This window comes from Mesocricetus auratus, unplaced genomic scaffold, assembly GCF_017639785.1.
Source record: "Mesocricetus auratus isolate SY011 unplaced genomic scaffold, BCM_Maur_2.0 Super-Scaffold_4256, whole genome shotgun sequence".
Taxonomy (NCBI): Eukaryota; Metazoa; Chordata; class Mammalia; order Rodentia; family Cricetidae; genus Mesocricetus; species Mesocricetus auratus.
This window is the reverse complement of record NW_024429182.1, coordinates 52,566,258-52,578,611: the sequence shown is the minus strand read 5'-3', so window position 1 is coordinate 52,578,611 and position 12,354 is coordinate 52,566,258. Positions and strand designations below refer to the sequence as shown.

Here is a 12,354-nt window from a genome sequence, read left to right as displayed (position 1 = left end):
TGCTTTCTACCTCATCTCCTCATGAGGGTTCATCTTCAAGTTGTTATGTGCCATTAAACTCCACCCATGTGTCTCCCTGCGACAGTAAGCTGAGAGACTATTTTAAAAAATAATGCTGAAAAAAAGGAAGGAAAATAAATAAAAACTAATGCTGTTTTCATTAAAATGCAATGGACAGGATGTTCACAGGTGCCTATGGCACTAGAGCCCAGCTATGCGCCCCAAGTGGGTCTTGTGCTGTGTGGGTCCCATGAGGTGTGATACACATGGCATTCAGGCTCTCTTGTGGGTGGCTAAAAGGAAGGGGCTGGAGGCTTTCTCCTTTCTCCCTTCCATCTCTCACACCTGAGCTCTCAAGGATAGTCTTTGATGTGTTTTGTCAGTGCTGTATCCTTGGTGCCTGGCACATCTAGTCAACAGTGACAAAAACATAATGAATGAATGACCCTCCCCCTCTTGATCACTTGTTCATGTTTATCCTGCTGCTCCTGCCCAGCATGACTAGGCCATGAGCCCAGGAACCTCGCTATTTTTTTAGGAAAGAGAGAACAACCAAATAGGAAGCTTCCTAAGGACTCGATGCCAATCCAGGGAGGTTGGATAGACACCCAGAGGTCAGAGAAAGCCCTCAGGAAGGCAGTTCCAATGGGCTTAATGGCACAAAATTGGATGTTCATGCCCAAGTGAGTCATCTACTATGCTCTGAGTCGTCTCTCTCTGGGTCTTAGTGCCTGTAAGTGACAGCAACAGTTCTTGAGTGGGATGATCCTCAAAAAGCCTGGCCAGGTGTTTACTTGATAGCTTCTTCTCATTTCAATAGGGGACAAGGTTCAGTCTCAGAGTCAGAGACTTGAGTTCTAACACTGTTCTTGTTGCTTTGGTGTCATGTGGGACAAATCTGCCGGCCCCTGTCATCAGTGGAGTGGAGTAGCAATGGCATCCCAACTCTAGCTTGACAAGAGGCTTGTAGAGTGTCCTTGCTGGTACCTGGGATTGTTAGATCTCAATAATGAAGAGTTTTCACTTGCATTAATAACAGCTTTAGTGGGTGGTTATGGTGACTTATGCCTGTAATTCCAGCACATGGGAGGCTGAGACAAGAGGCTTGCCAGGAGTTCAAGGTTAGCCTGGTTTCATAGTAAATTCCAGACCAGCGTGAGCTATATGAGACCCTGTTTCAAATAGTACCAACAAACAAAATTTTTTTTCTGAGACAGGGTTTGTCTGTGTAACAGCCCTGGCTATACTAGAACTAGCCTTGTAGACCAGGCTGGCCTTGAACTCACTGAGATCCACCTGCCTCTCAAGTGCTGGGATTAAAGGCATGTGCCACCACCACCTGAGGTGTAAATCATTTACTATGCAATTTTTTTTTGGTTTGTTTTCTCAAGACTGGGTTTCTCTGTATTGTTTTGGAGCCTGTCCTGGAATTGGCTCAGTAAACCAGGCTTGGTCTCGAACTCACAGAGATCTACCTGCCTCTGCCTACCGAGTGCTGGGATTAAAGGCGTGTGCTACCACCACCTGGCGCAATTTATTTTTTGATTTTTTGATTTTTTTCGAGACAGGGTTTCTCTGTGGCTTTGGAGGCTGTCCTGGAACTCGCTTGGTAGTCCAGACTGGTCTCGACCTCACAGAGATCCGCCTGCCTCTGCCTCCCGAGTACTGGGATTAACGCCCGGCACGCAATTTATTTTTTGATTTTGGGTTTTTGTTGTTGTTGTTTTCAAGACAGAGTCTCACTATGTTGCTTTGGCTGTTCTGGAACTATTTAGACCAGACTTGCCTCGAACTCATAGATATTCACCTGCTTCTGCCTCCCAAATCCTGAGATTAAAGGGATGCACCACCACTGACCAGCTGCAATTTACCTTTAATATTAAAATAGAGAGAGAGTGTGTGTGTGTGTGTGTGTCTGTGTGTGTGTGTGTGTCTGTCTGTGTGTGTGTGTGTGTGTGTAAGCCAGTATGGGTTGTGCACTCCTTTAATCTTAGCACTCAAGAAGCAATAGCAGCCAGGTGGTGGTGGCGCACGCCTTTAATCCCAGCGCTGGGGAGGCAGAGGCAGGTGTATCTGTGTGAATTCAAGGTCAGCCTGGCCTACAAAGCTACATGGAGAGATCCTGTCTGAAAAACCAGCTGATAAGGGAAGTCCTTCTTTGTATGTTTGTCTTGTTGGTTGATAAATAAAACACTGTTGGCAAATCGGGAAGCAAGATAGGTGGGACCAGGAGAGGTGGAGGATTCTGGGAAACAGAGGCACAGTAAGTCACCATGTAGGTCTCGAGAGAAGAGGTCCAGACCATGTGGAAATACTCAGATTAGCAGTTATTGATTAATAATTAAGTCAAAGCTAGCCAATGAGAAACAATAGCAAATGGCCAACAGCTTTATAATTAATATAGCATCCTGTGTGTTCATTTGGGACTGATACAGCTCAGGAACCAGGCTGGTGGGAAGAATGCACGTTACAACCAACGGAGGGGGGGGAGGAAGAAACCAAAAGACAGGGTCTCTCTTTGGACACCAGGCTGGTCTCAAACTCACAGAGGTCTGTTTGCCTCTCCTTTCTAAGTGCTGGAATTAAAGGTGTGTCCCCCAACCGGCCAGGCTTTTTTTCTCTTATTTTTCTTAATTCTTTTCTGTCTCCACTAGTGGGGCTTTGAGACTGGCATGATTGGACCATGGAGAATGAAGAAATAACATGCATACTGCAAACCTGGGGATGTGGTGGGCCATGTGTTCTGAGGGAGACACACCAGCAGCCTGGAAACTCAACCAGTTTATTTATTACTTGAGCTGAAGAAGGAGAGTTTGCTAATCTCTGCAGGGGGACAGTCTCAGCTTTAGTCATCTGAAATTTCAAAATGCACACACTATCAAGTGTCTGTGCTCACTCATAGAAGGCCTTGCCATTCCTCTAAGGCTGACCTGGAGAAGGCCCTGCCATTCCCACAGGTCTGAGGGATTGGGGTCCTTGACATGGGCTATGGTAATATCAATAATACAAATTCACTTAAGACTTCCTCTGTTCTCCACACTCTTCTTGTCTCCTGTGTGTGTGTGTGTGCGCCCCCACAGCTACTGGGATTGAACCTTGGGTCTGGTCATGCTAAACAAACAGGGTACTACTGAGCTACACCCCTAGTCCTTTATTGTTTAAAAAAAAAAAAAAACAGGGCTGGAGAAAAGGCTGCAGTTGCAGTATTCCTCTTTCAGATGACCTGAGTTTGGTTCTCAGCACTCACATCAGGCAGCTCACAACTGTCTGTAACTCCAGATCCAGGGAATACCTCTGGCCCCTGGGCACCTGCACTCAGGTGTGCATGCCAAATGCACACATCATTAAAATATTTTTTCTTAAAAAAAAAAAAAGGCAATAGAAGCCAGGGAGGTGGCTCACCACAAAACATGAAGTCCTGAGTTCAGATTCTCAGTACTAGCATAAAAGCCAATTGTGATGGTGATGCCTGTGTGAAACCCGGTGCTGGAGGACCTGGGAGGTGGAGACTGGCAGAAATAGTGAAGTCCAGATTCAGTGACACAATGTCCTCTACTGGTACGTAGACACACAGGAATATACTACACATAGACACGTCCATGAAATGAGGCAAACATATTTTAAATCATGGCAGATCCGGGCATGGTGGTGCATGCCTTTCATCCCAACTCCTGGGAGGCAGAGGCAGGTGGATCTCTCTGACATCCAGGACAGCCTGGTCTACAGAGTTCCAGGACAGGCTCCAAAACAATACAGAGAAACCCTGTCTCGAGAAACAAAACAAAACAAAAAAGATAAAAGAAAGAAAAGATGGAAAGAAGTTGGGTAAGGAAAAGGAAGGTCGGGCAATTGCTGTAAGCAGTAAGGGCCAGGCAAGGGAACCCTGGACACGCAGTCCTTTCCCGTCTAATCCCGCCCTGAGACGTGGGCAACGCAAAGTCCCGCCCATTCGCCCCTTCCTGGGAGCTAGAGGCACACAGACTCCGCCCTCAAGGCATGGTCTCTGCTGGGGACCGAGACCGAAACTGGGTGGAAAGAGGGTCGGGAAAAGGTTGGCACTGGGCCCTAGTGCCCTCCGCGCCCAAGTTCAAGTTTGCCCGTTTTCTCGGGGTTCCATTCATTTCGGGCCAAGACAACTGCTGCCCTCGCCCCCATATTGGTGTAGCTTTGTGCAGGCAGGCTCAGGAGAAGCAGTGCCCTGAGTAGAGAGAGCACCTGGAGGCCGCGGAGCTGATGGGCAGAGGGAGAGGGACAATTAATTTTATGCCTGGGAGATAGTCCGGAAACCTTGAATGAAGGTTTGAGACCATCTAACTGATGGTGTGGGACCACGGGATAAAACTCTGAAGTAGTAGGATTTGAAGGTTTGAGAAAATAAGTGGCGAGTAGGTTCTGAGAGGCGCAGATTCAGGGTCTGGATGTTTAGCTACAACTGAGGTGCGAGTTCACACTATGGGATTCTGGAGGACCGCGTTAGATAGGGTCTAGGTGGCTAGGATAACATTTGAATGGGGGTCTGGGATCCCCAGGTCAATGTGGGGGCCAGACATCAAAGTCAGTGGCCCCAGGACCCAAGCGTTAGGGAACTCTGGCTGGGCGCCCGCAGGCGGCTCCAGGCGGCGCCGCGGGGGACCGGGTGGGGGCCTGTGGCCGGCCCAGGGTGGAGAAGCCGGGGGGTCGGGGTCCCTCCCCCTGGCGCAGGCTCAGGAATCCGCCGAAGGGCGGGCGGAGGCGCCGGGGTGGGCCGCGGCGGGCGGGGGGCGCTTCCTGGGGCCGCGCGTCCAGTGAGCTGCGCGGTCCGTCTGTCCGCCTGCAGGCACTGCCGAAGTCTACGAGTGAGTGGCCCCGCCAGCGGAGGGAGGGCGCGGGCCGTGTGGCGGCCGAGTCTGCGCTACGCGAAGCCGAGAGGCCTGAGCTCCACGACTCGCGGGGCGGGGGCGGGGCGGTCCGGGATTGCGGGCCTGCGAGCCCCAGGCCTGCGAAAGGACTCGGCTCCCAGCTCTGGAAGGCTCCGGTGCCCCCAGCACAGTTCTGAGACAGCTGGGAACCCAGGCTCCCCTTCCTGATACAGGGAATGGGGGGTGTCGTGGCAGAGGCCCCTGACCCCTGCCCACCACCTCCCAGCCCCAGGATGCTCCCTTTTGCCTCCTGCCTTCCCGGGTCTTTACTGCTCTGGGCGCTTCTGCTGTTGCTCTTGGGAGCAGCGTCTCCACAGGATTCCGAAGAGCCGGACAGCTACACGGTGGGGACCAGCTTGGGATGGGATGGGAAGGACAGCAAGAGCAGGATCTTGGGGTGGCTGATCGTAGGGAAGACTCCCCTGCTTGGTTGGTGGAAGGCTGGGGGTCATTGTGTGAACCTGACCTGAAAACATAACTGAGCTCAGGCCCTGGCCTCGGCCTGGCTAGTTGGAGGAGACTTCCACAATGGTCACTGGCCACTTCGGGTTCCCTTCCAGGAATGTACAGATGGCTATGAGTGGGACGCAGACAGCCAGCACTGCCGGGGTGAGTATCCCTGGGGTACTAGCCATCTTCAAGAACTGGGAAGGGCTGCAGGAACCTGATGGCCTTTTCACTGTCCAGCTTGGCTGAGCCAAAGCCAGCCGTGGTGCTCCTGTGCCACTCAATTAGGAGTCCTACCCCTTCAAGAAGCCTCTATCTGCAGTAGACAAGAGAGCACCCAGAGAAATCTGCACACCTTCCCCCAACTGCCCTCTCCACTCTCGTAGCCTAGCTCGTTATCCCAGTGCAACCTGGGAGAGCAATACACACTCTGTGGGGCAGAAGGCCTGCAAATTACTCTGGGGCAGAGGTAGAGGCAGGGTTTTGAGGAGGAATGGAAACTCACTTGGAGGCAGAATAGGGACAACGGTGGAAATAGGTGACCCTACCCCCAGTCCTGCAAATCACTGGGAGGGGTTCTGGGTCATCAGCCTTAGTCTGCTGAGCAGAGAGAAAGCCTTGCTCTGTTGCTCAGCTTAGAGAAGGCCAAGCTGGGCTTCTGCCTCCCACTACCTCCAGGGCCAGCCCAGGTGACTGGCTGTGCCCAGCAGGCCCCTCTCTGCAGATGTCAACGAGTGCCTGACCATCCCAGAGGCCTGCAAGGGCGAAATGAAATGCATCAACCACTACGGGGGCTATTTGTGTCTGCCTCGCTCTGCTGCTGTCATTAATGATCTACATGGTGAAGGACCTCCGCCACCAGTGCCCCCTGCTCAACACCCCAATCCTTGCCCACCAGGCTATGAACCTGATGAACAGGAGAGCTGTGTGGGTAAGTGGGAGCCATGCTGGCTGGCACCTTGGCTTCCAGACCTCTTACATGTCTTTTTTTAAAATTAATTTTGTATTTAGTGTATGAAGTAAAAAGAAAAGTAGAAAACCCAGGCATTGGTGGCGCACGCCTATAATCCTAGCACTTGGGAGGCAGAGGCTGGTGAATCCCTGAGAGTTCGAGGCCAGCCTGGTCTACAAAGCGAGTGCCACAATAGGCTCCAAAGCTACACAGAGAAATCCTGTCTCGAAAAAAATGAAACAAAACAAAACAAAAAAACCCCAACCCCCCAAAAAAAACAAAAAAAGAAAGAAAAAAGGGGGGCTGGAGAGATGGCTCAGTGGTTAAGAGAACTGGCTGCTCTTCCTTCTTCCAGAGGATCTGGGTTCAATCCCCAGCACCCACATGGCAGCTCATAACTGTCTGTAATTCTAGTTCAGGAGACCTGACACCCATGGCAAAAAACCAATGCACATAAAATAAAAAATGAGTAAATTTAAAAATAAATAAAAGAAAAAAACAAAGTAAACATTTTTTTAAATCATGGTATCATTCTTCTGACATACTTCGTATTTGCTTTAATCCTTATTGTTCTGCCTAGTACTTTGTTTTTCAAGACAGGGTCTCTCTGTGTAGCTGTAGCTGTCCTGGAACTCACTCTGTAGTCCAGGTTGGCCTAGAACTCAGATCCGCCTGCCTCTGCCTCCCAAGTGCTGAGTGCTGGGACTAAAGGCGTGTGCCACCACTGCAGGACTGTACTTAGTTTTTTGAGACAGAGTCTCTGAATTTGATCCCCAGAACACACTTGTAATCCCACCACTGGGGAGGTAGAAACAAGAAGATTGGAAGTTAAAAGTTACCCTCAGCTGTGCAAGGAGGTTCAGGCCACCATGAGCTACATGAGATCCTATCTCAAAAGCATTAACTAACAAAATAATGAAGTCATTTTCCACACTAAATACTGCAGCCCTCATTGTTCCTTCCTTGCTGAGAGAAGCCCCGGCTCCTCGGAGGAGCATCAGCACTCTCACCTGCTGCAGGCCCAGTGTGTGGTCTGCTGGCCCACAAGTCCCTGTGCAGACATGCAAGAGCTCTGCTCCCAGCCTTTGCTGCCTTTTTATCAGGTCTCAGCCTGGGGAACCATTGGCTTTGGATGAGGGAAGACCCTAGTCTAAAGTCAGCTGAGGGGTGTGAGTAGACTACGCCTTATTTATTTTTTTGTTTGTTTTTAAGCTAGTTCTAGTTGGCTTGGAACTCTAGCTCTGGTTGGCTTGGAACTCACAGGGATCCTCCTGCTTCTGCCTCCTGAGTGCTAGAATTAAAAGTGTGTGCCACCAGACCTGACAAGGCCTTGTTTTATATGCTCACCTAATGGGTGCTTTTCCTGGTGGACTATTTTCTTGTGCTGTTGGGAGGACCTATATCATATGTTCATGTTTTGGTGCCAGCTACACATGTGCCCATGTGAATGATGTCTGGCATGAGCCACTTCCTTCCAAATTGAGGTGCCTGACATGGTCAATAACATGTGGAACTGAATGGTATCTCCCACAGATGTGGACGAGTGTGCCCAGGCTTTGCATGACTGTCGCCCTAGCCAGGACTGTCATAACCTGCCTGGCTCCTACCAGTGCACCTGCCCTGATGGTTACCGAAAAATTGGGCCTGAATGTGTGGGTGAGTTCAGAGAGTGACTTTCCTAATTCTTTTGTTTGTTTGTTTTTTTGAGACAGGGTTTCTCTGTGGCTTTGGAGGCTGTCTTGGAACTAGCTCTTGTAGAGCAGGCTGGGACTTTCCTAATTCTTGCCTTGTGACTTTAGGCTGACCTTATCCTTATCCTAGTCCTCTGCTGCTGCTACCTCCTGTCATTAGACACAGAAGACTATATGTGGATGGCTCAACTAAGATCCCTGGCAGAGACAGGAGTGAGCATGGATGCCGAGGCCTTTGTCTCAGCCTGCTCAGGCCCCACCTGACTTGTGCCCTGCTTTCCCTCCCCTGCCTCCATGGCAGACATAGACGAGTGTCGCTACCGATATTGCCAGCACCGATGTGTGAACCTGCCAGGCTCTTTTCGCTGCCAGTGTGAGCCAGGATTCCAGCTGGGACCTAACAACCGCTCTTGTGTGGGTGAGCTCTGGGGTTCTAGGTAGAGATGTGTGGGATGGGGGCAGGATCTCCTCACTGAGCTCATGTAGAGTGGGGCTCTGGGCAGTGCCTCTGCTTTCACCACTCCTGTTTTCTCTGGCACCCTCAGATGTGAATGAGTGTGACATGGGAGCCCCGTGTGAGCAACGCTGCTTCAACTCCTATGGGACCTTCTTGTGTCGTTGTAACCAAGGCTATGAACTACACCGGGATGGCTTCTCCTGCAGTGGTGAGAGTCCACTTGTGCTACTGGATAGTGCATTGGTCCCCCCAGGACTTGCAACATACTGGACCAACTCCAGCCACATAGTCATTTGTTTGAGACTCCCATGTTTCCTTCTCTGCACCTCCAGACCTCTGTGTCTTCATCCTGAGCTGGTCGCTGAGCATGTCCAGCTTGGTGGGGATGCTATGGTAGGCCCTACTGAAGCTTGCTGGAGAGGCAGGAAAGGATGTGGGTGCCAGTCTTCTTGGAAGTTGAGTTGACTTGTACTAGAATCGTGCACTAGGACAAGTCTCTCTTCTTTCTGGGCATTTCTATTGTAAACAGGTTGTTTGGAATATGGAGAGGGACCATGATAATAGGCTTCAAGTCTCAGGCAGCAAAAGTGGGAAGTGTCACTTGTTTATAATTTTACATGCTCATTTAATCTGGTCAATGATGATTTATTTTTGCAAACAGGACACTAATATTCCTCCAGGTGTATTGGCAGAATTGTAAAACGCAAGCAGAAAGTCCAGAGAAAACAGTGCCTTCCATCTTTCCACTTACAGAGATGAAGTGACTTCTCATAGTTCAGACAGAGGATGAGATGGGGCCAGGGCTTGATCCCAGGCTTCTCAACATGTTACCCAGATGCCTCCATTTATTTTATGCTATGCTGTGAAACACATCGGTGGTGTTCAGCTACCTGAAAGGAATGAAAGCAAGGAGACAGTGCACTGATGTGGGGTGCACACTCAGCGGAAGTCTGGATATCGTGAGTGGAGATTGCAGGACTTGAAAAAACAGAGGTTAGGCCCATAGGACTCCTGCAGTCCAACCCACTCATTTGACTGGCATAGAAATGGACCTTTCCTAAAATTAGTTAGCAGGACTTATGCCCAAGCGTCTAGATTCCTGGTGCCTTTATGTTTGTTTGTTTTTCAAGACAGGGTTTCTATGTACAACAGCTCTAGCTGTCCTGGAACTCACTCTGTAGACCAGGCTGGCCTCAAACTCACAAAGATCCACCTGCCTCTGCCTCCCAAGTGCTGGGACTAAAGGCATGTGTCAGCACTGCCCAGCCTCCTGGTGCCTTTTGGTACAGAGTCTGTGTAACCCTGGCTGTCCTGAAGCTCTCTATGTTGACCAGGCCTACAGAATCTGCTGACTAGTGCTGGGATTAAAGGCACGGGCCACCACGTTGGGCTGGTGCGTTAAGTATTCTTAATATCCTGGGGAAGAGAGCTCCCCTGTAAACTGGAAGGTCTGTTCTTGTTTTGAGACAGGATGTTGGTCTGTAGCCCTAGCTGGCCTGTAGTCTCTTATGTAGACCAGGCTGGCCTCAGATAGATCTGATTGCCTCTACCTCCCAAGTGTTGTAATCAAACACCCCATTTGTTTTTTGAGGCAGGGTCTTGTTATGTATCCATGGCTGGCCTCGAACTAACTATATAATCCTGGATGGACAAGCTGGCCTTGAACTTGGTATAATCCTCCTGCCTTTACCTCCCAAGTGCTGGTATTATAGACATACAGCAACATGCCAAACTTCTATTATTTTCTTTTCTTTTTTCCTCTTCCTTTCTGTACTGGGATGGAACCTAGAGCTTCCAGCATGCTAGGCAAGTACTCTCCCACTGAGTTGTACCCCAGCCCCTCTAACCTCCTTTGAAACGTCAGCCCCCTTCTGAGCACTACTGAGTCTACCTCATCCCCTCTCTCTTCCCACATCCAGCTCTATGGGGGGCTGGGCTCTCAGTAAATGTCCATGGGACTCAGTTGTGAGGACTTCGTTTGACCCAGGGTCCTCATCCCCACCCTCCCTCAGATATCGATGAGTGCAGCTACTCCAGTTACCTCTGCCAGTATCGCTGTGTCAATGAGCCAGGCCGCTTCTCCTGTCACTGCCCACAAGGCTACCAGCTGCTGGCCACAAGGCTCTGCCAAGGTACAGATGCTTCTGGTGGATGGGCAGGGTTTTAGTCTGGCAGCTTACTGTCAGTCCCAGAGTCCAACCTCACCTCCCTTGGTACAGACATTGACGAGTGTGAAACAGGTGCACACCAGTGTTCTGAGGCCCAAACCTGTGTGAACTTCCATGGGGGCTACCGCTGTGTGGACACCAACCGTTGTGTGGAGCCCTATGTCCAGGTGTCAGACAAGTGAGTCGACCAGATGGCAGTTTCCTTTGGTAACTACAATCCCCAGAGGTCTGTGGGGGCTAACTGGTTTAATCAGGCTGGTGGGTACCCATGATGTCTCATGAGAGTTATAGTCTTATATGCTTGGGTTCCTCTTTAGGAGGTGGGTATATGGGAAATGGGCCCTCATTTGGGTCCTGTCTTGGGGTCTCTAGCCGCTGCCTCTGCCCTGTCTCCAACCCGCTGTGTCGAGAGCAACCCTCATCCATCGTGCACCGCTACATGAGCATCACCTCAGAGCGAAGTGTGCCTGCAGACGTGTTTCAGATCCAGGCAACCTCGGTCTACCCTGGCGCCTACAATGCCTTTCAGATCCGTGCTGGAAACACACAGGGGGACTTCTACATTAGGGTAAGGTGCTTCTTGGCTCACAGCCAATTGACTTGACTAGTCTAAAATAGTATGCCTGATGCCATTTAAGTGAGAGCTGCCCTGTCTCTTCTCTCAAAGCCCTATCCTAGGAAGCTGGACTCACGTTTGAAGTCAGAGATTTCTACATTCCTAGTACACATGTCCCAGGCAATTCTAACCAGGCAGTTGGTTAGTGGGCTTTGAGTCCCAGTGTTGGTTTCTCCTATCTCTGGTTTTAGCATCCTTATCCATAAAACAAGAAATGTGGCTCCTGCAGGGCTGGGATTAGAGACTCCAGCTTCACTGGTGCAATGTGAGGACCTTCAGTCGTGGTCCTTATGCTGTCTTCAGCACTGAGGTGGCGAGCATCAGAACTTCTCCTTTCGAAATTGCTTTGGGACTGGTGGCACAGCTCCACGGCAGAACATGTGCTTACTATTCAGGCCCTAGGTTTCTTCCCCAGCACCCGAACAACGAGAGAGAGAGTCAGACAGAGACTTGAATACTTTGAAAAGGGGGAAGTGGGCCAGCTGGGTCACCAAAGACTGATCACTTCCAACACTTGAGTCATCATGTGGTCATGATGGAGGGAAAACCAAGGTGGACAGGGTCCGGAAGCAGCAGGGCAGGGACATGGATACTGGGGGAAGAGAAATGTCAGAGCTGGGTAAGACTTGAGCAGCAGCCTGGTCACTGTTTCCCAGCCTCATGGCCATAGGGCAGGAGGGTGATGCTGGAGTAGGGTCCTGGCTCACAGGCTAACACAATCTCTATGTTCTGCAGCAAATCAACAATGTCAGCGCCATGCTGGTCCTTGCCAGGCCAGTGACAGGACCCCGGGAGTATGTGCTGGACCTGGAGATGGTCACCATGAACTCTCTTATGAGCTACCGGGCCAGCTCCGTACTGAGACTCACCGTCTTTGTGGGAGCCTACACCTTCTGAAGGAGACCCTCAGGGAAGGGCTGGGTGGGGTCCCCTCTTTCTCCCTCCCATGGCTTAAGGAGCCTGGGGTTGAGGGGTGACTGTTCTGCTTAAAGAAACAATGATGTGTAGGACAATAAAGGGAGGAAGGAGTCCTAGTGGCTGAGGTGGGTGAGTAACCTCAGCCTGGGAAGGGGCTGGGTTTGTGAGAGAAGCAGGCAGATTTCACCCAAAGGGTCCTGTCTGCAT

At 50.6% G+C, this 12,354-nt stretch overlaps 1 protein-coding gene across 2 annotated transcripts; it reads left to right on the top strand.

Moving 5' to 3' along the window:
• Positions 1-4,726: 4,726 nt before the first annotated feature.
• Efemp2 (EGF containing fibulin extracellular matrix protein 2) lies at positions 4,727-12,263 on the top strand. 2 transcript variants are annotated; one of them, XM_005064002.4, is made up of 11 exons: positions 4,727-4,835; positions 5,125-5,242; positions 5,459-5,507; positions 6,070-6,276; positions 7,831-7,953; positions 8,290-8,406; positions 8,534-8,653; positions 10,458-10,577; positions 10,665-10,791; positions 10,986-11,181; positions 11,965-12,263. In XM_005064002.4, exons 2-11 carry the CDS (start codon positions 5,132-5,134, stop codon positions 12,124-12,126), a joined length of 1,332 nt encoding a protein of 443 aa, XP_005064059.1. In that variant the 5' UTR covers positions 4,727-4,835; positions 5,125-5,131; the 3' UTR covers positions 12,127-12,263. The 2 variants fall into 2 exon arrangements, with proteins under 2 accessions (XP_005064059.1, XP_005064058.1); XM_005064001.4 differs by lacking the exon at positions 4,727-4,835 and having other exon boundaries at positions 4,870-5,242.
• Positions 12,264-12,354: the final 91 nt, after the last annotated feature.

Bases quoted from the DNA above. Each gene is read 5' to 3' on its own strand.
- Efemp2 (XM_005064001.4), top strand. From the start codon at position 5,075: ATGGGGGGTGTCGTGGCAGAGGCCCCTGACCCCTGCCCACCACCTCCC. The intron at 7,954-8,289 runs GTGAGTTCAGAG...CCTCCATGGCAG, and splicing joins AATTGGGCCTGAATGTGTGG to ACATAGACGAGTGTCGCTAC. The intron at 10,792-10,985 runs GTGAGTCGACCA...TGGGGTCTCTAG, and splicing joins TATGTCCAGGTGTCAGACAA to CCGCTGCCTCTGCCCTGTCT.